At 53.2% G+C, this 22,408-nt stretch overlaps 1 protein-coding gene across 5 annotated transcripts in view; it reads left to right on the top strand.

Moving 5' to 3' along the window:
- TMEM63C (transmembrane protein 63C) overlaps positions 1 to 22,100 on the top strand; it is a 35,939-nt gene extending 13,839 nt beyond the window's left edge. For all 5 annotated transcript variants that reach the window (XM_074542564.1, XM_074542559.1, XM_074542563.1 and 2 more), the window contains exons 2-24: positions 8,352 to 8,466; positions 8,742 to 8,962; positions 9,360 to 9,439; positions 10,549 to 10,636; positions 12,510 to 12,547; positions 12,965 to 13,107; positions 13,416 to 13,467; positions 13,907 to 14,015; positions 14,435 to 14,508; positions 14,613 to 14,693; positions 14,830 to 14,950; positions 15,067 to 15,200; positions 15,419 to 15,541; positions 16,092 to 16,245; positions 16,790 to 16,896; positions 17,662 to 17,748; positions 18,276 to 18,341; positions 18,466 to 18,628; positions 18,836 to 18,941; positions 19,141 to 19,308; positions 19,583 to 19,698; positions 19,835 to 19,906; positions 19,987 to 22,100. In XM_074542564.1, coding sequence (XP_074398665.1) covers positions 8,765 to 8,962; positions 9,360 to 9,439; positions 10,549 to 10,636; positions 12,510 to 12,547; positions 12,965 to 13,107; positions 13,416 to 13,467; positions 13,907 to 14,015; positions 14,435 to 14,508; positions 14,613 to 14,693; positions 14,830 to 14,950; positions 15,067 to 15,200; positions 15,419 to 15,541; positions 16,092 to 16,245; positions 16,790 to 16,896; positions 17,662 to 17,748; positions 18,276 to 18,341; positions 18,466 to 18,628; positions 18,836 to 18,941; positions 19,141 to 19,308; positions 19,583 to 19,698; positions 19,835 to 19,906; positions 19,987 to 20,199 — 2,493 coding nt within the window. In that variant the 5' untranslated portion in view covers positions 8,352 to 8,466; positions 8,742 to 8,764 and the 3' untranslated portion in view covers positions 20,200 to 22,100. The remainder of the gene's footprint in view (positions 1 to 8,351; positions 8,467 to 8,741; positions 8,963 to 9,359; positions 9,440 to 10,548; positions 10,637 to 12,509; positions 12,548 to 12,964; positions 13,108 to 13,415; positions 13,468 to 13,906; positions 14,016 to 14,434; positions 14,509 to 14,612; positions 14,694 to 14,829; positions 14,951 to 15,066; positions 15,201 to 15,418; positions 15,542 to 16,091; positions 16,246 to 16,789; positions 16,897 to 17,661; positions 17,749 to 18,275; positions 18,342 to 18,465; positions 18,629 to 18,835; positions 18,942 to 19,140; positions 19,309 to 19,582; positions 19,699 to 19,834; positions 19,907 to 19,986) is intronic.
- The last annotated feature ends 308 nt before the right edge of the window (positions 22,101 to 22,408 follow it).

Below are 22,408 nucleotides of genomic sequence, written 5' to 3'. Positions count from 1 at the left end.
TTGGTAGCACACCATGTGTGCTCACTCCACGCTGTGCAGCAGGCTGATGGGCATCAGCTGTGAGGAGGGCTGGCTGGAGCTCAGCAGCTGAGAGCAGCTGCACAAGGGCTTGGAACGTGCCTGCTTTCTCCACCAACTCAGCAGTGAGGTCCCTGCTGTTCCTAGGTGTGTCATGCTGTCCTGGCCAGGCCGGACATTGGGGTGCAAACCCACCAGAACTGCCTGGCCCAAGCAGTGTGGTGTTGAGCTTCCCAGTCTGCATCCCTTTCATGCACTATCCAACTCCTATCCTTGCCAGTCTCCTTCCCTCTGCCCTCAGCTGGAGTTCCCTCAGGTGATGGCTCCAGCTGAGCTGGCTGCTCCCATGGCTGACAGTCTCTGCAGCAGGTGGCTTTATCAAAGGCATCAGATGAGCCTCCCACAGCTCCCTGCTCCCCAAACAGTGGAAGGGACTTGGGGAAGAAAGAGCTGCCTTTTCCCTATTTCCATCCTGTCTTGTTCCCCATCTCTAGGAACCAAAGTGCACCTGGCACCTTGTGGCATTGTGAAAGATGCCTGTGACTCATGGGGACAGCTTCAGTCTGGGCCCTGCACAAGGCACAGCTTCTCCTGGTTTCTGTACAGGTTTCCACAAGGGAGTGCTTTTCCCAGTAAAGGTGGCACTTTTCCTTCACAAAGACCTTAAAATCCTGTGTGAGCACTGTAACCTGGGTGGCAGAAGAAGCAATCTGCCTGTAATGCCTGACATCCCACCACAGTTGCAGCCTTGCTGAAAGGCATCTTCCTTGGTCTTCAGTGCCAAATGGGAGCTGCCTCTGCAAAGTGGGCTGTGCATGGGGGCACATGCTGTGGTCTTGGAGCTGGCAGGCAGTAAGGAACCCAGAGATACCCTTTGCAGGAAAGTTCAAGCCCTTCTCTAGGTCTGGCTGTTGCCATGTCCCTCAGTCATAGGCAGCAGGGGCTGGGAGTTGTTCTCATCTGCATGTATCATTATTAATTAGTTGCAAGTGCAGGGATTGCCCTGGGGGCTCTGAACAGCATGCAGCAGCCCAGCTTGGAGCAGGGATCTGATGGCACCAGGGTGTCTCTTTACTGGTTTCCTGAAATACTGTTTTTCTGAATGAATATGTGCGTGCATGTGTGTAAGTTAACTGGGAACCCTGGGATGGTACCCTTCCCCTTTCCCACATGTGAGCTAACTGGGTCTCCATTCCCTGTAGTCAACTTTGGCTTTGTCATAGTATCACACAAAATTTTGGGTTGAAAATGATCTTTAAATGTCTTCTAGTCCAATGCCCCTGCAATGAGCATGGACATCTTCAACCTGAAGAGATTGCCCACAGCCCTGTCCAGCCTGACCTTGAAGGTTTACAGGGATGGGGCATCTGCCACCTGTGTGGGCAACTTGTACCAGTGTTTCACCATCCTCAACTTGGAAATTTCTTTCTTATATCTAGTCTGCATCTACCCTCTTTTAGTTTAAAACTATGTCACTACAAGGTCTATTAAAAAGCGTGTTCCCATCTTTATTCTAAGGCCCCTTTCCTATCTCTCTGCTCCCAGCCATCACCTACCAGCAGCACCCTGCTCTCTGCTTGGGTTGGTCCTGGTCTAGGTAATCCTTGTGCCGAGGAGTGTTGATTTAGGTTTTATCAGAGGACAAAGGGTGCATGATTCTCTGGGGAGCTTGCAGCCCCATTAGGTCATGTTTGCTTGGTGTACTGCACACACAAAGTGTGGTGTGAGGGGCTGTGTGCACAGCAGGAGAGTGAAATGCAAACCAAATATGGGTTAGAGCCAACCTGCACTGGCAGCTTAGTCAAATGTGGCAAAAATGGCTGGGGGTGGAATAAATAAATTCCCCTCCGATTCTTCCTTCCCTACCTCAGTGTGCTGGCTCCAGCAGCCGCTGGCTTGCACATGTGTGGAGGAGGCTGGAGAAGCACTGCTCCCTGCACAGCATCTCCCACGCACTGGCCCCTGCAAATCTCTCTGGCTTAGATCTCACTGTAAGCACTGTTTGCTCATGGTTGCCTGGGGTTTGGCTTTATTCTGCCAAGGAGCACTGCAGCAAGTCAGCTTTGGTCTGCTTGGTCCTCAGCACACCTGCAGGAGGAGGGGTTTATGCAGGTGTCTCTTTGGAAGGCCACAACTGTTGTCCTGCAGAGAGTCCCAAGGGGACTGGGATGCTTTCTCATTCAAAAACTTCATGGAACTTAGTTTGTCTAAGTACCAAAAACCCGCCCTGCATGGTGGTGCTGTGGAAGAAGGGGAGGGCAGGGAGCTGTGGATGCCCACAGGGGCACATAGCAGGGGAGGGGGATGTGTTGGTTTCAGGTGAGTCCCTGGGGCAGCTTGACCCTGCACAGGGTTTCCTGAAGGTAGTGGCAACCTGCCAATCCTAAGTGCAGAAAAACTTGTTTAGCTCCCCAAAATGGGGTCAGTCGCAGACTCCTAGTGCGTTATGTGATTTAGATGAGCAGTGTTGGCAGGGCAGATGGGGAATGGTGAAGCAGTGGGGGTAGGAGCAGCAGTGCCAAAGGCAGGCTCACCACTGAGGGGAAGGAACCTCACTGTGGGGTTTGCACCCCCAGGGCCTGGGTGGGCTCATGGGTTGGCTCTTTCCCCAGCCTTCCTGGCCTGGCTGGCAGTGAGCCTGGCTTTGTACTCCTCAGTGAGAGAGCAGTGCCAGAGCTTACTGATAGGGAAGATGAAGTTTATCTGTACCATTTTTAAGCAGGTTTTTCTTAAGCAGTCATGAACTCACATTTATTTTCTCATTGAGTGGTGGGTATGTGTGAGAGATGGAGTAGAATCAATGAAACATGAGTCCTCATGACCTCTCCAAGTGATCATATCTTCATTGGCAATGACAAAATTAATATATGAGCAGGTGTTTTTTTACCTGTTAGAGGTCATCTGTTGCTGCAGAATGGTTCTTTGCCTCCAAACCTTACCAACCCACCCTCCATAGCCCACAAGCCTTGTATGGTCCTTCTTGTTTGAAAGATGTAGCTGATTTGTAACAGATACATCTTTAGATAATAGAGTAGGCTGGTGTATGTCCATGTCCTGCTGGTGATAGGATGGGGTCTTCTGCTGGAGGGTTGTTTGTCTCGTACCCTGACAGGGTGTGAGCACAGCGTTCACACCAGTGTCAATGAGCCCTGCCCAGGGATGCTGCTGCCCCACAGGCGCTCACCTCACAGACCAGGAGCAGCCAGATCCTCACTTTGCTTTTTGGATCTCGAGGCCATTAATCTTAAGAGGGAAGGTTGAAAGGAGAGCTAGGGAGGAATGCCTTGGGCCTCTGTGGGGTTTTGGAGGGCTGTGTCTCTCGTCTCATCCCCTCTGTGTTCATACCCCTTGGGGACACGTGTAGCCCATGGTGTGCCTGTTCTCCCATGCACCAAGCTACAGGAATGGAGAGGTCACCATGCCCTGTGGTGCCAAAACTGCTGGGGTGTGTGCTGAGCTCAGTGCAGGCTGTTGATGAGCCTTTTCCCTGAAGTCCTGAGGTACTTGGTTAGCCATGCTGAGTAAGTGGCAGTGGCTCAGGTTTCCTGCTCTCCCTGTCACTGCAGTCCTGCAAGGTCGGTCACTGCAGTCCTGCAGAGTGGGATGCTGGAGGTTTCCTGTCTGCCTGGTCCTGCACACCAGAGCATGAACCTGATCTCCCTGTTTCAGCAGTCCTTGATTTTCCCTTCCACAGCCCGCCACTATCTACTTGTAATGGAAGAAGGATGTAGAGGCAGTCAAGTAGCACAGATGTTTGTTTTCTAGGTCTGGGTCCTCAGCCTGGCTTTTCTGTGTGGCCACACACAGAAACGCTCCAGCAACAGCCCCATGGCCTGGCTGCCCTCTGGCCAGCCAGAGTCAGTAATCCCACCTGTTCCAGAGGAGGATGCTGAGGCTGGATGAGCGTAGGCATGCTGGGAAACCCAGTTTAGTCATCTCAATGCTCCCAAGACTGTTTTGATGTTTTGCTACTCCAGCTGTCCGTGAATCCCCCAGCAAATGAGTTTGCTGGCAGGATGCTTCAAGGGAAAGACAAATTATGAAAAATTGCATTCACATAAAATACATGCCTTATTTTTTAATTGGAAATCTGATTCTCTGGATCAGTGCCCACCCAACCGGAGAGAAGAAACATATGCTGATGTATCAACAAAACAAAGAGGGCACTGAATATTCAAGGCAAAGCTTACACGCACTGAAAATGCTTCATAGAAATTATCCAGCAAATCAGTTTCAGTGGCAAATCTCATGCATTGACTGTGCATTCACAGGCCACAAAGAGGAGAAGGAATTGCTCTACATGCTTTCTGACTTTTTCTGACCCTGTTTTAGTATCTTCCCTCTAAGTAAGACCTATAATGGATAGACCATATATCAAAATTTCTGTATTTATCTTATTGCTTCATTTTCCCACCTGCAATCCTGAACACCTCTGTATTTCTTCACTAGTCTATTGCTGTCACTTCTCCAGGACAGTGGCTGCTCTGAAGGACATCTGTCTGTGGTTGGCATCTAGAGGCCCTGCCTCATACACAGCTAATGGGAAGCTGTCCTGACACCTTCTGGAGGTGACACCCATCCAGCTCTGTTATTCACAACAGTATTTGTTCCTTTGGCCCATAGGGATTGGGAAAAGCACAGTGGCAGGTGTAGCAGGGAACAGGAACTGATTTGGTGATGCTGTGGGTTTTGTTGAATATTTCAGATACTATTGCAAAGTGCCTTCAACTGAATATTTCAAAATGCTGAATTTTCTCCTTTTTTGATGTGAAAATTTAGCTTAGGCATTTCAACAATTACTTTAATGACCTGCAGTGTCCCTGTGATTTCTCATTCTGTATACCAAAAAATTTGCTTCTCCAACCAGAGGGAGTTTGAACATGTTCTATAGGTCTGAGTTTAAGCTGTTCTTGGTGCATGTGAGCAGAAATCTCCTCTTGCTGTTTCTGCTGCATGCTGTTCCTAGAACATATACATGATTTACTTTTAGCTGGTTGCCCCCAATAGTTATTTTAATGGTAATGTTGCAGCTATATAATTTGCATAAGCTTTTCTGAGAGCAGCACCATAAAAGGTGAGACTAGCTGGAACAAATGATCTAGAAGAGTAGTGATTTGGGTATGTAGAGGAGAGTTTCTGTAGCTATCTGGGGATGAAAGGAGCAGCAAAAGGGCAGGAGGGTGGCTTGAGATCAGGTTCAGAGGAGCTGTGATACATTGCAAAATCTGTGTTTAGAGCCTGAGCAGGACATGATGGCTCCTTTGAACTCCTTTGGAGTTGGAGGTGCTTAAGAGAGAGGGGACAAAGCTGGATTGGGTCTTCAAGTATCTTCTGCTCCTGAAATTTGTCTCTGCAGTCTGGCATTTTATGGGCAGTGCTGTGTGGAGATAAATGAGCTGGTTGGGCTGGAAGGGTGAAGGCTTGCATTTGGGAGCTTTCTGGGCAGGAGAGCTGGGAGCAGGAGATACTAACACCATCTCCACGAGGAACCCATTGCTTTTGGCCACCAAGAGCAAAATATCTGATGTGGAAAAGAAAGGGATAGCAACAAGGACTTGATAGAGAAACACAACTTGTACAGATCCCTGTGAAAATCCCCCTCACCCTACCATCCCTGACAGGATGTTCCTCCTACAAGCGTGAAGCCGGTGCCTAGAAACAAGCTGCAGGATCTTATTCCTGTGTAGTGGAGTGGTGGTGACGGAGAAAGGACTCTGAAATTGCTAAGGGTCTCCTTGTTTGTTTGCTGATGGTCTAACAGCTCCCTCGGTCAGAGACAACTCTCCTTGTTAACAAAAAGGCAGTGAATTATTTAGCAGCTGAAAATGCCAGATGGCAGTGGCTCTGCTGCTTACAGGAGGAGGGGAGAGAGAGACATGCACATGGTGAGGAACAGATTGAGAGCATTGCCATAGCAAAGAGCAGACCCTGGCTAGAGGTCCTGGTGGCCAAGGTGACAAGCAGGAGGCAGGCAAGCCAGGGCAAACAGCTGCTGCTTCCCTCACTTCTTATAGGTCTCTTGTAGAGGTCCCTTGTCAGGGGTCATTACCCTGATGGGACCACGCTGGCCCTTGAAGTACAGGACTGCCAGCCATGGCTGAGAGACAGGCTGTGACTGAGGGCACTACAGGGAGGCTTTGCCAGCCCGTCCGTCCATCCATCCATCCATCCATCCATCCATCCATCCATCCATCCATCCATCCATCCATCTTCCACCTATGGGGCGGATGTATCAGCCCCAAGTCTACCGGGATTGCCCTTTGGAGAGGTATCAGCATATCTCAAGTGACCTGGCAGTTCTTTTGAGAGTCACACTAATGTTCAGCTGTCCTCACTTGGGCAGTGATGTCTCCAGACATCATAGTCTGGACAGATGGATGTGTATCTGTGTATATGGATAGGGACCTCCCAGGAGAACTGAAGATGCAGCATGGGCAGGTCTGTAGCAGACACTGAAGCCCATGGCTCAGGTGACATTGCACCATAGGCACAGGAAAAGGGACTGCCCCATGTCTGCATGTCCTGGGGAACTTGGTGCCTGTAGCTCAGCAGCTTCTGACACCCCTTCAAGACAACTATGCAGGTAGTCAGATGCCAGCCTAAAATTGTAAACCTTCCTCTTCCTCAGTTTTTTCTTTCCCTGGATGAGGAGGTTAAAGAGAGTCTGTCTCTCAGGCATGTAACATATGTCAGCTCCTGCACCAGCACTCCTGTCCTGCCCACTCTGGTCAGCTGAGGGTTGAGGGTTCCTCATGGGCTCCTCATGAACTTTAGGACAGGACTAATCTCCTTCTCGTGAACTTTAGGGCATGATTCCTCAAGCAGCAAACTGCAAGGTCTAAGAGAGAGAGGCTGAGGCCACAGCCATGCATATAAAATCAGGTGCTACTGTAGTCCCCCATCTATCACACTGACACAGCACAAGTAAATGTTTCCCAACAAGAGCAAATCTGTGTAGAGCTTAGGAATATCCCCTTTCTAAGCCAAGTCATTTTCTGTGTGCTGTCTCTGCTCCCCAAGGACTTCTCAATTAGGTTTCCTTTAGTGTTGAGGAAGATTTGATTTTGTTTGGTCTTGGTGACAAAAACTGCCATAAACACTTTGTGTCTCCACATCCCTGGAGGTCCCATCTGTCTTTGTTTGCATTCTTCTCCACTGCTTAATCAAATGATGGGTCCTGTTTCTCTTCCTCCACCCTGTTCATGTGGGCTTTGAGCAGCCTCCAGCAGGGATTATCCGGTGCTGGGTGACTGCAGGGGCTGTAGCAGGGTCTCAGTTGTGGCTGGAATATAGATAAAAAGGAAGGAGAGGAATGAATGCTCAGTGGCTTGAATGCAAAGCTCCCAGGAGTACATGTTGTAAACCACTCTTGAGTTTTCACATAGCCTTTGCACTGGTCACAATATGCTGACTTCAATATATTGTGCCCATCATGTCTGCAAGGCAAGGCACTTATATAGCTCCTTATAAACTTCAGGTAGGCCTGAAAATGTTCTTGTCAGGTGCACAAGTTCCTGAGAGTAGGGATGTAGAATAATTGTGGTTGGAAGGGCCCCCTTGGAGGTCATTGATAAAAGCCCTTGCTCGGGGCCCAGGCCAGGAAATATTTGGCTGCTCAAGGTCTCCAAAGACTGGATCGTCTCACCACAGACAGCTGTTCTTCTCTGAAGGCCATGCAGCTCTTCAGGCATGAGAAGCAGCTGGCTAAAGGTGTTGAGGGTGACTCCAAAGCACAGACGCAGGACAGGCACATGAGGACACGAGACTCTGGCCCCCTTGTCCCCTCCCCATGTTTGTTAGTGTTTGCTGTGCTGGTGCCTTCCCCTGATCTTTGAATGATGGGTGCAGCAGCTGTTTGGTACTGTCCTGTGGCATCCCCATGAGTAACAGACTGCCATGCTGGCTGCTGCAGGGTGCTCCTTCCCAGGGGGTCCAGGCAGGTTTGGAGAGGATCCTCTCCTACCTAAAGCATGGTGGTAGGAAAGGTTTTGGAAAAAAGCCACAGTGTTGGCCATTAATAGCCTTTAAGTGTTTCCTGCCAGTGAGGACTGTAACCTGTGGTATCAGCTCCTGGGGAAGGTAGTGGGAAGCCTGACACTCAGGGTTTTGAGAAGCTAACTCTTCAGAAGAGATCAAGATATCTTGGGAGGAGCAATTCTGCTTAGGTGGAAAGATGAAAGGGAAGTCCTCTAACTCCTGAGTCACACAGATCATGGTGTTGGAGCAGGCTTAGGGATATTCCATAGGAAATAGATACCTGGCTGTGGGGAGAGAAGCAAGTGCAGCCCCAGCAACCCAGTTGTCAATATTATCATTGCTGGGTTTTTTTTCAGAAATTCAAACAAATGCTTCAGCTTCTCATTCCTGTCTGCTGACAACACCAGGGTGACCATGACTCAACCCAGCTTCCAGGACTGAGGAGTGGAGGTGGTGAGAGACCTGTCTCAGGTATGACAGATACAACCAAATAGCATGAGGTTTAATAGGGTGGGAAAAGGGCAGGAAGTAGCTGTGAGATTTCTTCAGCAACACCCTCTGCCTTGCGTCCAGCAACCTGTCCCTGAGGGAGACTGGGACTGGGGAAGCTCTGAGACCACCAGCCAGTCCTCTCCCCTCTCTACCCTTAGTGAGCCCTTCAGACCTTGATGGAAGGGACCTGGAGAAGCCATGGCTTCTTTTCAAACAAAGGCTTCTCCATCCACACTCGTGCCTCTGTGTTGCAGGGTGGGACCTCACAGCGGTGTCGATGGAGAGCACGTACTCCACGGAGCCAGCACCGGATGGTGCTGGCCTCACCTCGCTGGACGTGCTCCTCTTCCTGGAGGCGCCGGTGAACAGCACGGAGGAGCAGTGCTTCAGCGCCCGCTCCCGCAGCACCGTCCTGGAGGGGCTGCCCTTCGGAGGCGTGCCCACCGTGCTCGCCATCAACTTCATCCTCTGGCTGGTGAGGGGGCAGCAGGGGGGCATTTCTAGGGGCTCTGCAGCCCCTGCAGGCACTGACAGCCACACACAAGTGCAGTCTGTGCAATGGTGCACCTGGCTGAGGGGGAACAGGGATGAGTGCAGTGGTGCACCTGGCAAACCAGGGAACAGGGGTGAGTGCACTGGTGCACCTGGCAAACCAGGGAACAGGGGTGAGTACAGGGGTCCAAGGGCTTTGCCCACATGATGGTGGGCAGCAAAGGACACTTGGGCAGCAGTGGTGAGGTCACAGAGCAGGAGCAATTTGAGGTAAGAGTTTTGCACGAGCTTGGGCTCATGACTGAGAAAGCACAAAGGAGATATGAGGAAATCCCATGGGGTGAGACCTTGCAGCAAAACACTTCTCTTTCTTCTTCCAGCTTCTCCTTCTGGTCTTCTCATGTCTTCGGAAAGCAGCTTGGGACTATGGGCGCCTGGCACTGCTGATGGACAATGACAGGTGAGGAGGATGCAGAGCTGCTGCAGATGATGGCTCCATTCTCTTCAAGAGGGCTGGAAGGAAGGCCGGCACTGTGGCATGACACAGAGTTCAGCAGGTGTTCCTGTCCCTCCTCCCTACTGGGAATGGCCTGGTGCCCCCATTTCCCATGGAGGCATAGCCACCATCTGCTACAGGGAGAGGGAAAGCCCAGGCCAACTTTCATTCCCTCTAGCATTTGTTGACAGTGTTCTTGGTGCCATTGGGGGCACTGTTCTGGGAAGGACAAAGAGCTGTTTTTCAGTGGAGACTGTGCTGTTGCCTCTTCTCCTGCCACTCTCTTGGGATGAACGGGACTGGCTGGAGGAGGGGGCAGAGGGAGACACACAGCAATAACACTGTTCCTCATGTCACCACAGCAACTTGCCTGGCCCATCGTCTGGGCTAGGTGCAGAATTCCACAAAAATAAGCAATCTTCTGGTAAAAGTAGAGCCCAGACCATATTTCCAGGTGGGCTGTACTACCTACAACAGCTTGCCTGCCAGAGCACAGCTCACCTTGGGCAGCGAAGCATCTTTCCTTGCACAGGCTGGTGCACACAGGAGGGGTCTGTGCAAGGCTGGGCAGCCCACAAGAGTAAGATCTGTTAAAGTCCTTCTTCTGCCTTCTCCCCTCCAGTTCCTCTTGGCCTCTGAATCTGGAGCTGAGTCTGGTGATGAATATGTGATGTTTTCCCTTCACCAGTAAGATCAAAGGGCAATCAGGATTTAAAATGCAAGCTCTGATTAGATTCCTTTTTACTGTAAAACTAATTGAGACATCTGAAAACAGTGGAATAGAAAATATCTGGTTCAACAATCCCTTGTAATGGAGCTACAGCTCCATCTCCATGAGCCCATCATGGGTCAGGCCACAAAGAAGCTGGGGAGAACATGTTGGTGTGGAGGCAGCAAGATGGAACCCCTTTGTCTCAAGGCCAGAGATAATCACTGTACCAGCCCCAGTGTAGGATGTGGGGAGGGATTTCTTGGACTGCTGTCCTAGGAGAGACTTCTCCAAGGGTGCTTATCCTCTCGTGTCTGCTGCTTCTCTTCTGCCTCACCCCTCTGCTCCTCCCCTCACTGCAAAGCCTGACGTCGCTTTTCTATGGAGAGCAGAGCGAGAAGGAGAAGTCCCCGTCGGAGAGCAGTCCTCTGGATGCTGACAACAAGGATGTGGTGAGTGCCAGTGGCTGTGGCTGTGGGAACCTGGGCTGGGCTTGTCCCAGCCCAGCCTGTCCTGTTCTTCATCAGAAACCCTGGTCAGAAGTTAAGTGTGAGAAATTAAATCTCCTGCCCAACACTCTTCAGCAGTGGGGAATTCCTGGAAGCTGGAGAGTTTTGTGTCCTGGATTCTTTGAGGCATCTATTTTGAATGGCACTTTGGGGGGAATGCTCCTGTTGGCCAGCATCTCCCAGCTGCATGGCTCTCCTTGCAGCTGTGTGGAGCCAGAGCCCAGCTGCATGGCTGCAAGGATCTTTCCCGCCCCTCAGGATCAAGGGGTCCCCCACACCATATTTCCTCCTCTGCCAGCATGGTGGGGCTTTAAAGTAAAATCTCCTTCTCTCTAGTACATCAAGCTTTCCTGGAAACAAAGACTGACATTTCTTGCTGTCTCTTTCTTTTTTGGCAGCAAAAGCTTGAAAATCAGCCACTGGTACGACTATGATAAAATGTCATGACTTATTAAAAAATCTAGGTAGGAAAGAAGCAAAAGACGCAAAATCCTTGCAAGATGGCAGGAGGCCTCTTTAAAGGCTCTGTACCAGGTGCTCTGGGCAAATGTGTTTTGCTCATCAAAAAATAAGTGAGAAAGACTACAGGGAAAGCCAGCACACTAAAGAGCAGATTAAAGGAGATTATTAGAAGCAAGAAGACATCCTTTAAAAAGTCAAACTGTTCACAAATGAGGAAAATCTCAACTCTGCCAGGTTAGTTGTAGAATACACTAAGAGGGGAGAAGAGCAGTTTTGAGGAGAAATTTGTAGAGAGCATAAAAAGTCCAGAATCACAAAATCACAGAATGGGCAGAGTTGAAAGGAACCAACGTGAGTCATCTGGTCCAACCTCCTTGTTCAAGCAGAGTCATCCTAGAGCACATGGCACAGGATTGTATCTTCAGTATTTCCAGTGAAGGAGACTCCACAACTTCTCTGGGCAATCTTTTACAGTGTATGGTGCTTTCTTCCAGTCCTCAGGCACCTTTCCTGATCACCACGGCCTTTCAAAGATGATCATGAGCTGCCTTGCTGTGGTCTCCACCAGCTCTCTCAGAATGCATCCTGTCAGGGCACACAGACTTGTGGATGTCAGGTGTGCTTAGGTGTTTTCTAACTCAGTCCTCCTTCACCAGGGGAATGTGTGAAAACCCACGTGTGTACACAGTGACAGGGAATAAGCTAGTTAGGGCACAAGAACTTAGGTTGTCATGTAGCACTCTGCAGCAGTGCCACCTCAGCACTTGCTAGTGCCAAAAACATGCATTGAATGTTAGGGACTGTCATGGAAGGGGAAGAGGAGGGAGCTCTGGAAGCAGGAGCCTGTTGCAGTGATGCTCCTTAATATTCAGAGGAAGCTGAAGTCTGGCAAGTCACCCCTGAAACACTGGGTTAATGCTTGACTTCAGCTTCTTCTGCAAATCCTCCTGCAGCCAAAAGTATGCAGCTGACATCCATCAGGATGGTTGATGTTTGTAGAGAGACTTCCCTGTCCCTTTATACCCCTGCCCCAGCAGACTCCTTGTTCCCACTCATAGGAATTATCTTATCACTACTTTCAGGAAGGTCACATGGTCTATCAGGGCTGGAAGAGAGGTTGTGCTCACCTTCCCATCCACTCTTTGGAGTGTGTTTTCCTTTCTTCTCCTGAGGCAGCTGCCTTTGCCATTGGGTTGAGCACTGCTGAGCTGTCTTGGGCACTGCCTCCATTTGCTCAAGGCCACAGGCACTGCACCGCCTCTGCGTGTTTCCCCAGCATATGTTGTGACTCGGTCCCTCACTAGGGAGGTGGGGGTGGTTGTCCTTGTCTCATCCTGACTGTTTTTCCTTCTAGGGATTTTGCTCCTGGCTCCTTTCTATCTACCAGATGAAGTAAGTGTGTGTGCTTGGCATTATGGTCTTGCCCCACCACTGCCCAGCCATGAGGAACTGGTGCCCACAGGTGGTGCCCCATCACCAGGAGCTGCTGGGAGCAGTGGCAGAGGAGAGCCCTCTTAAAACATCCTCTCTGAAGAGAGAGCAGACAGCTCACCTCTGCATTTCCTCCTGGCCCCTAGATCCTATCCCAAAGAAAAGGGCTTCAACCTCTCCTGTACACCAATCCTGTAATGAGATGCAGTTGGAGGGCTGCTTGGGTCCCTCATTCCCTCTGTGCTCAAATCCTTTGTGCCACTGTCAGGGTGTCATGAGTTGGTGTGGGTTGTGGGAAACTGGAGCAGGCCAGTGTCCCCATGACAGAAGGTGGTGGGGAGGAGCCACCAGCACTGACCCCCACCTGCCTCTCTCCAGGGATGAGGAGATTCAGAGCAAGTGTGGGATCGATGCCACCACCTACCTCTCCTTCCAGCGGCACCTCCTGGTCCTGCTGATGCTGGTTTGCGTGCTCTCTGTGGCTGTCATCCTGCCTGTCAACTTCTCTGGGGACCTCCTGGGTAGGTGCTTCCCTAGTCACAGGATGACTCAGGAGTGCCATGCAAGCTTCCAAGCCTTTGGGCAAACATTGTGCCTCTGGGGAAGAAGGAAAAAAAAAAACCTCTCTCAGAAGCCCCCATGTGAGCAGGAGCTCACCCTCAGCTGGGTGACAGAGGAGCATAAGAGGCTGGGAAATTCAGGGCAGTGGGGACTTGGGGATCTGGGAGATGGAAAAGAAGGGACCAAAGACCACAGCCAATAACTGCAATATGGACATGCACACTGCGCTGGGTTCTCTTAACCTTCTGCTTCTCCTCTTCCTCTGCAGGACACAATCCTACCCACTTTGGCCGGACAACCATCGCCAACATCCCAACTCAGTAGGTGCTCCCACAGGAAGGGGGGCTGTGTGTGCTGCTGCTGTGGTGGGCACTGCTGGGAGCACCTGGGCACAGAACTCACCACAGCCCTGTGCTGGGGACAGGGACAGGTCCATGTGAGCCGCACACCACTCACACTGGCTCTCCTGTCTTTTTACTACATGAGCACAGTTAGGGCTGCCAAGCCAGTGGCACTGCTCTTGCACCCCACTGCTGGCAGAAGTGATCTTGGGGATGTTGTGTAGCTGCATTTCTGTAGTATCTCAGTCAAGAGCCTGGGTGCTGCCCCTCAAGTTCCTGGGGTGAGTGTCTGACAGCTGGCACCAGGTGGTTCTGCTGGGTGGAAGGGGTGGCCATGAGTGAGATGCTGAGTGCCAGGCTGGTCCTTGTGCCACATGCTCACCACAGTGCTCACTGCTCCCCACTTCCTCTCTTCCAGAGACCGTCTTCTGTGGCTGCACAGCATCTTCGCCCTAATCTATTTTATCTTCACTGTCCTTTGTATGGCTCACCACTCTGTCCACCTGGAATACAGAGAGAATGAGAAGGTGAGAAACCACCTCTCCTCCAACCCTGGCTTGTTCAGTGCTGCTAATGGCCAATTTCTTGCTTTGCACAAATGCTGGTCCCAGTAGGTACAGAGCTTTTTAGGAACAGTACGAAACTGGGCTGGCAAGGAAAGGTGTGGCTGTTTTTCACCAGCTTCTGGATAAAGTGACAGCCTGGAGGCAAATCTCTCTCTCTTGTCTTGTATCTTGAGACTAAAGTCCTGCTGTATCCATCTGTCTGGGATATGGCATTGTCTGGCTGTGCCCTCAGGGTTTGGGACTGGGCATTGAGGAGATCTGTGCTGACTTGCCTCTGGGGTGGCAGCTGGTGGTCCAGCTCGCTGCGGGGTGGACAGGATGGCAGCATTATATCTTGCAGCTCCATCCTGCAGATCCCTTTGCCTCTTCTCTTCCCCAAGGTCGCCCGGACACTGATGGTTACCCACATCCCCAAGGAGATCACAGACCCTTCACTTATCATCAAGCATTTCCAGTGAGTAGCCATGTGCCACAGCCTTGCTGGGTGAGTGGCAGGCAGGTGGCAGGGAGTGTCCCTGTCCCCTGGCTGCTGGTGCCACCATGTCCCTGTGCTTGCAGCGAGGCTTATCCCAGCTGCACCGTCACCAATGTCCAGTTCTGCTTTGACGTGCGCAAGCTGATGAAGCTGGATGCAGAGAGGTGAGTGCATGCACGTCCTTGTGGCCTCTCTGGGAGGGTGTGCTGCTCCTGCCCACCACACCAAGGCACCCAGTCTGGCTTTATGTTTGTCTCTCTGATGCTCCCCACATGACCTTTGCTATCGGCTTCCTGGCAGGCGCAAAGCAATGAAGGGGCGGCTTTATTTCACCACCAAGGCACAGAAGGAGGGGAAGATCATGATCAAAACTCACCCCTGCGCCCGCATCTTCTGCTGCCGCTTCTGTGGCTTTGATGAGGTGGGAGGCTGCAGGCAGGGCTGCAGGCAGCACACCTGCACCACGGGCAAGGCAGAGCATGGCAGCTTGCCCCTGCCCCAGCCCCGTGCACAGCACAGCCCTGGCTGCTCCCACAGGTGGATGCTGAGCAGTATTACGGGGAGCTGGAGGAGAAACTCACAGATGAGTTCAATGCGGAGCGCAACCGCATCACACTCAAGCGGCTTGATATGGCCTTCGTCACCTTCCAGGACGAGCGGATGACAGCTGTGTGAGTGCCCCTCATGCACAGGCCATGGGGATGTCCCTCAGCCTGTTGGCCACCACTGCCAGGGAGCTGGGGCACCTTGCCAGCTTTTCCCACCGAAGCCAGGCAGTGGGTCTGTCTCTTCTTTGCCTCTGCCATCTGCAGCGTGTCCTGCCCTGTTAAGGCTGTGGGAAGCGTCTCACAAGAAGTGAGACCTGACCCCTGGCTCCCTCTTCCTGCAGGATTTTGAAGGACTACAGCCACATCCGCTGCCGCAAGCACCCCCAGCAGTCCTCTGTCACCACCGTGGTCAAGTCACACCACTGGGGTGTTCGCTATGCCCCTTCACCCAGTGATATCATCTGGTGAACCCCCACGGCAGGAGGGAGGGAGGGAGGCAGGGGGAACAAGCAGATATGAGGAAGCCCATGTCCATACCTATAAGGAGCCCATGTACATAGCTGTAAGGAGCCTATGCCCATAGCTATAGGGAGCCCGTATAGCTGTAGGAAACCTGTGTCTATTTCCGTAGTATGCTTTCCAAGGGTGATGGGGGCTGAAAATCCCTCCTATTGCCATAGCAGAAGTCAGCAGGAGCAATTGGGGTGATCCTCCCAAAGGTGGCAGGGCCCAGCCAGCTGAGATTAGGGGTGATTGCCGGACTGTGATTTGTCTGGCCTGGTTCCAAAGCCACCTGATGGTACAAGGCTCCACTGTGCCTATTCTCTGGTTTGGGGGGCTCTGCATATGACAGCAAAGCAGCATGGGGAGGGGAAGAGGGCGAGCTCAGAACAATGTCTGCCAGGATGGTTGGCGCAGATAGCAGGAGGCAGAGCTTCATGAAGCTATGATGGGAAGCCCAGGACACAGGGCATTTTTTCCTCATCATGTTCAAGTTATGTTTTCCTCTTACAGGGAGAATTTATCAGTCCGTGGCACATCGTGGTGGGTGCGATTCATTCTGCTTAATATCTGCCTGTTCCTGCTTCTTTTCTTCCTCACAACGCCAGCCATCATTGTCAACACTATGGACATGTTCAATGTCACACACCCTGTGGAGAGCCTCAAGGTAGTCCCTAACCCATGCCAATTTTCCTGCAAGTTTGTAATTTCCAGGCTTATCTGTGACAGGTGAAGGGCACTAGCTCTACACTGTCCTAAGATGAGCCATCACCAGGATGGGCATTGATGGGAAACAAAGTCATTGATGAGATCATGTCTGTGCTTGCTATCCATCCCCTTCTCATTGTGTTTCCAGTGGCAGAGCCCTGGGGCAGCAGCTGGGCTTTGGTGCTGGTGCTTCCATGGAGGCAGGCAGGTTGCTGTCTATTCAAAAAGAAAGGTTTGGAAAGAGCTCAGGAGATGTCAGGAGCTGCCAGCAGCACAGCCCCTTCTTGCTCATTGACCTGTGAGCTTTTGGGTGGGCACTGGGGCTCAGAACGTGTCTGTGGTGCCCTTGGCTGGTCTCAAGTTCTTATTTCCTGAAACAAATGCCCCTGCTCAGGGAGGGGGTGCTCCAGCCCACCTGCTGCGCAGACCATTGTGTGCAATGTCCAGCCTGGCTGTGCTGTGGTGGGTTGCTGAGGGGGTGTTTGGCCTCTCTCTTCCTGCAGAACCCCATCATCACCCAGTTTTTCCCCACGCTGCTGCTCTGGGCCTTCTCTGTCTTCCTGCCCTTCCTTGTCTACTACTCAGCATTCTTCGAGTCTCACTGGACAAGGTAATGGGGCTGGCCCCCACAGCCCCCAAGGGCTGCCACAGATGGGAGGAACTGCAGTGGAAGGGGAGGCAGGCAGGGAGGCAGGCAGTGAGCAGCAGAAGCAGACCCCCACTGTGGAGCAGAGCCCCCTGGGTCCATGCACAAAGGAGCCATTTGCTTCCCAAAGTCCTCAACACTTTCAGGCTACTGACAAAGTCAGTTGGTTTTAAGATGGATCTTAAAGATGGAAGAAGTTTGTAAGAGGGACGGTGTGATGGTGGACTGGCAGCAGCAGGGCCATCCCCGGCATGCTTCCAGTCCTCCAAGGCGGAGGTATGGGTTCAAGATGCTTAAAGTAGGGGAAACTGCCCAGCTCCTACAAGGAGCTCTCTTTGTCTTGACCCTCCATCGGCCCCAAACCCTGTGCCTCATCTGATAAGTCCTTGCAGGAGCTTTGTCACCACCTCCCTTCCTTTTTCTGGGGGAAACAGGTCATGAATTCAAGCTAGACATCTGCCTCTTATTGGGTGTCTATACCAGCAGAGATGGTAGGAGAGGGCAAAGATGAAGGAGATGAGAGGCTGCAGCAGATTCCTCATGGTGACACACCCTAGCCTGGGAGAGTCTTTGCAAGGCCCCAGTGGATGTACAGACCAAATGCACACAGCTTTGTGAAGCAGGGAGTAACTCCTTGGTGAAAAGCAAGTTCAAGCCCAGCCTCTCACCCCACCTTCTGCTCTTTCCCAGAAAAGTGCAATGTTCTTTTCTTGTCTTCCCTCTCTGCAGGTCAAGTGAAAATCAGATCACCATGCACAAGTGCTTCTTCTTCCTGGTGTTCATGGTTATCATCCTGCCCTCGCTGGGTCTGAGCAGGTACAGACACCCTGCCATGCTGCTCTCCCTGCTCCTGAGCTGCCAGGATCACACCTAGGCCCCTCACCCCTGCAATCCAGCCCCAAAGGGCTAAGATCCCATGGCCACCGAAACACAGCGATCTCTGGGGAGGAAAACACTCCTTTAGCAGTGCTGAGCCACTCATACATGGTCACAGATGGAAACCTTCCCTGCAGAGGAGTGGAGCAGAGCAGCTTACCAGGCTGTGACAGCTGACCCAAGGGGGCTGGTGGCAGTGATCAGCTGCTACTTCAGATCAGCAGACCCTAAAATGACCCGGTCAGGTCCTGCATAGCTCAAGCTACAGTAATCCTGGCAGCCATCCAGGAGGCGAGCACACACTCCACAGTGGTCTTGTGTGGCAGAAGGGGCTGCCCTGGCAGTGTAGGGTGCAGAGGGTTTTGCCCACTCAGGACAGGGGAAAAAAGCACATGCCTGCTGGGTGTCTCTCACATTGCTCTGTAGCTCCCCCTCTGTCTGAGCTGCTCCTCTTGTGTCCCCTCCAGCCTGGACCTGTTTTTCCGCTGGCTCTTCGACACCCACTTTCTGGATGAGGCTGAAGTCAAGTTCCAGTGAGTAGCAGGAAGCTCCCAAACTTCCCAGGCAAGCGGGAGCACCTGTTGTCCACCACCAGCAGCTCTTGCAGCTCCTGCATGAGCATTCTCTCACTGTGTCACCTCTCTGTCCCTGGGGCAGGTGCGTTTTCCTCCCAGACAATGGCGCCTTCTTCGTCAACTATGTGGTGACCTCCAGCCTGATTGGGACGGCCATGGAGCTGCTGCGCATCCCAGGCCTCCTTGTCTACACTGCTCGCCTCTGCTTCGCCAAGTCCGAGCCTGAGCGACTCCATGTCAAGCGGGTATGTGGCTCTGGTCACCCGGGAGCCTTCGTGACCCCAGCACAGCAGAGATGCAAACTCAGGCTGTCATGGTTCTGTGGGGATGCTTGTGGGGACTTCTTCAGGCCTCTTGGGGACTAGTGGGGGTGAGGCAGTCCTGTGGGCCAGGCTGCAAGTGCAGGCTTTGCAGTGACAGAGGTGGCAATTACTCTGTTGGTTGTGCCCCAGAGTCAAGCTTACCAGTTCCAGTTTGGACTAGAGTACGCCTGGACCTGCTGTATCTTCTCTGTTGTCATGACCTACAGCATCACCTGCCCTATCATCGTCCCCTTTGGTGAGTATGATCCCATGCCCATGGTCCCAGCCATGCCAAGAACAGCCTGTCCCAGCCACCAGCAGCAGCACGGGAGTGCAAGCTTCCTGCATGGTACAGAGGGCACCCTTGGGCATCGTTCCCAGGGCCTGCCCTGCTCTCCCTGTGGCCTGGCTGTCCCCACTGCCCTCCATCCAAATGGCTCCTCTCGTCCCACCAGGGTTGCTCTACATGCTGCTCAAGCACATGGTTGACCGGTACAACATTTACTACGTGTACATCCCCACCAAACTGAACCAGCGCCTCCATGTCGCCGCCATCAGCCAGGTCGTGGTGGCCCCCATCCTCTGCATGTTCTGGCTGCTCTTCTTCTCCGTCCTGCGCCTCGGTAGGGAGAGCCTGGGGCTGTGCCCTGCCACTGCTGAGGGTCCTGTCTGATGTTTGGGGGTGACGAGCCACTGGTGTCACCCTTGAGTTAGGCATGGCATGGAGGGTGATAAGGGTGGTGTGAAGACCTGGCAGATGAAGGAGGTGTCAGCTTGTATTTTGGGAAGGGGGTTGAGAGCTTGTAAAACCCAAAGCAGGCACCAGCCTGGGCCTCAGCTGGATGTGCAGCAGGTTCTTGGAGGCTTATGTGCTACCCCAGTGTCTCTGTGCTCTAGGTCCCACCCGGCCTGTCACCCTCTTCACCTTTGTGGTCCTCCTTTCCTGCATCATCTTCTCCTTCTTTGGCCTCTGCCTGAAGAAGCTGCAGCCACGGAAACCCTCAAGCTACCAGGTGAGCACAGCCAGCCACCTGCTCTGTTCCTTCACCCCAGTGCATCCCCTCCTGGCTTGCCCTGGGGAATCTGAGATAGCACCTGGCTGTCCCTACCAAAGCTGGGCCCTCCAAACCATGATGCCCTTCTCCTCAGATGTCTGACCAGTCTGAAGGCGCCTTCAATGACGTGGAGCGGAGCAGCGTTTCCTCCACCCCTAACTCCAATGTGAGTGCCCCTCCCCAGCCCTGCTGTGGCCATCTGCTCTCATTCCCCTGGTTTCTGATGGCCCCCTGCCCCCGGGGCAGCTCTTTGTGGCCACTGTCCTGCAGGAGCCTGAGCTGAGCCTGACGCCGGCAGCCTCTCCGGCACACCAGTCCTATGGCACCATGGGCAACCACCTGGAGCCAGCAGAGGATGGGGAGGATGGGGGGCTGCAGAGCTTCGAGACAGAGCTGGAGACCGTGGAGGGCGAGTACAGGAGTGGCCCCGTAATGGAGAGCCAGGCTCGCTACCAGTGAGCATCCCTGCCACAGCTGACACTGACTGTGCTGGGAGCGGAGGACGTGCCCTGGGGCAGGAGGAGCCTTCCTTGCACTGGTGGGGCCACCTTGCTGATGGGGCAGGGGATGACAAGACTGATGTGAGGGAGAGACCCCATTGCATGGGCAGTGGCAGGAGGGTCTGATGGTCCTTCCTGTTGCCTGCACTGGCTGAGCCCCCTAGTGCCCCCCTGTCCCCACCTGCCTCTTGCAGCACACCGTGGGGAAGAGGGGGTGCAGCAGAATAGGGAGAGGGTCTCTCTGAGAGGCCATGCTTTTGGGGGCAGGAGAGAGGCCCTGTCCCCTCTGATAGGAGGAAGCAGCCCAGACAGCCCAGATGAATGTGCCTGCCACCACGCTGACCTCTGGGTCCTCAGTGGCAGGGGACAGCCACCCGTAACCCTTGCATCTCACCCCAGCCATCCACTGCTCAGGCAGCTGTCCAGCTGCCTCCCCTGCTGCTGGCCTGCAGGCTGCTGCCTGCCCCTCTTTGCCCATTTCAGCAGGGACTGCTGACATGCCTGTGCTTTGGTGGAGGAGGTGAGTGTCCCTACATCTGCCACCAGAGCCCCTACATGAGCACCAACAGCCCTGCACCAAGGTAGGCATCAAATGCAAGCCCAACTCTTCCTCAACCTCCCACCCCATCCCCCCATCTTGCTGCACAATGCCTGTGCCCTTGGGCTCTTGAGGAGAAGTGGAAGATCAAGAGACAAGTGTGTTTAATGGCTTTGAGGGCAGCTCCTTTTCACTCCTCTTCCCTGGCAGCACCTGTCGTGCTCATGCTCTCACTGGGGCTGCCCATGGGACCCAGAATAGTTCTGTCCTAATGCAACAGAACAGGGGGGGACAGGTGGAGGCTGGCAGGACCTGTACTTCCAGGTCCTCCTGGTCCACCACATCCTGCCTGCCTGCCCTTGTCCACAAGCTGTGGGATGCTCCCCCAGTAGCCACACTGCCTCTCAAGTGTGAGTCCTGCTGTGATTAGTATAAATGTGCCATTACCTGCCCAGACAGCATCCCTGGAGTTTTCCAGCTCATCCAGAGTACCTGTGGTGGCCTCTGGGGATGAAGGTTTATCCTCATTCTCCTCAGCTTCTCTCCCACCATAACCCACCTGGGCATGCTGGCTCCTCACTCAGCCCTGCTTTGGCCTCAGGGCTGATTTTCCTGTCCCTGATTCTCCTGCTAGCTTCAGAGCAGCCAGAGTTGCATCGTCCCAGGGCAGTGCAGGGAGGGAAGGGAGGAAGGCACAGCTCTGCCAGCACCAGGGCTGCTGGAATGCCAAGTGCTGTTGTGTGAAGGCAGATGCTCCTTGGCACTGGTTAGCATTAGCAGTGCCGCTGGCAGGAGGTGTAGTGTGCCAGCTCTGGGCTGGGGGGGAAGGTTAAGAGGCAGCCCAGCAGGGAGAGCATTAAGGGGGCCCTTAGGACGTTCCTGTGGGGCTGGTGATCTCAGCTCAGCCAGCTGGCAGTCCCATGGCCCCGTCCCACCCGTGCTCCTGCACGCTGGGGCGGTGGCTGTGGCACCCTAGCCACAAAGGGGCTGCCTCGGGGGAGCCTTGAGCTCAGACACACCCTTCTAATCCCAAAAAGTTCCCTGGGGGGGTTGTGGCCTCGTGCCCAGGTGCCCCCGTGGCTGCCCACAGCTCAGCTGCTCCCCTCACTGCCTGCTCCAGAGGCAGCCCCAGGCAGGGCACGGGGATGCTCGTGGCCTCTCTGAGGGTGGAAGCAAGTGTCTGCTAGTGGCACTGTGTCCTCGGGAGCTCGGGCTGCTGGTCTGATTGCCCTTGGCTGCCCCTCTGCAGGAATGTGCCAGAGGTCTGTACCTTCTCGTGATTTATTGCTATGACCGTGCCTTGAATAAAATGACTTCACCCAGCTGCTGCCTGGTGTCGTCGCCGCCATGCATCTTTCCTGGCATTGGTTTAGGGGGAACCCTTGCCACTGGAGCCTTTTCCCACCTGTGGGCTGCTTTTGACCCTGCCTGGGACATCCTGCACATGCTTCAGTGGCAAGGAGACTGCTTGGACACATTCCCACCTCCAGACTGCCCACTATGATCCCCATAAAAACAAACCCCAACACGTGGGCAGAAGCAGCAGTTTCAGGAGTGGGAGGGCACCTCACTGTGTCCCAGATAGAGTGGCACAGCCCTTGGCACCATCCCCCCATTGAGGGTGGGCTGG

The sequence above is a fragment of the Zonotrichia albicollis genome, chromosome 6 (genome assembly GCF_047830755.1).
Source record: "Zonotrichia albicollis isolate bZonAlb1 chromosome 6, bZonAlb1.hap1, whole genome shotgun sequence".
Taxonomy (NCBI): Eukaryota; Metazoa; Chordata; class Aves; order Passeriformes; family Passerellidae; genus Zonotrichia; species Zonotrichia albicollis.
This window is presented reverse-complemented; position numbering and strand designations above follow the sequence as displayed.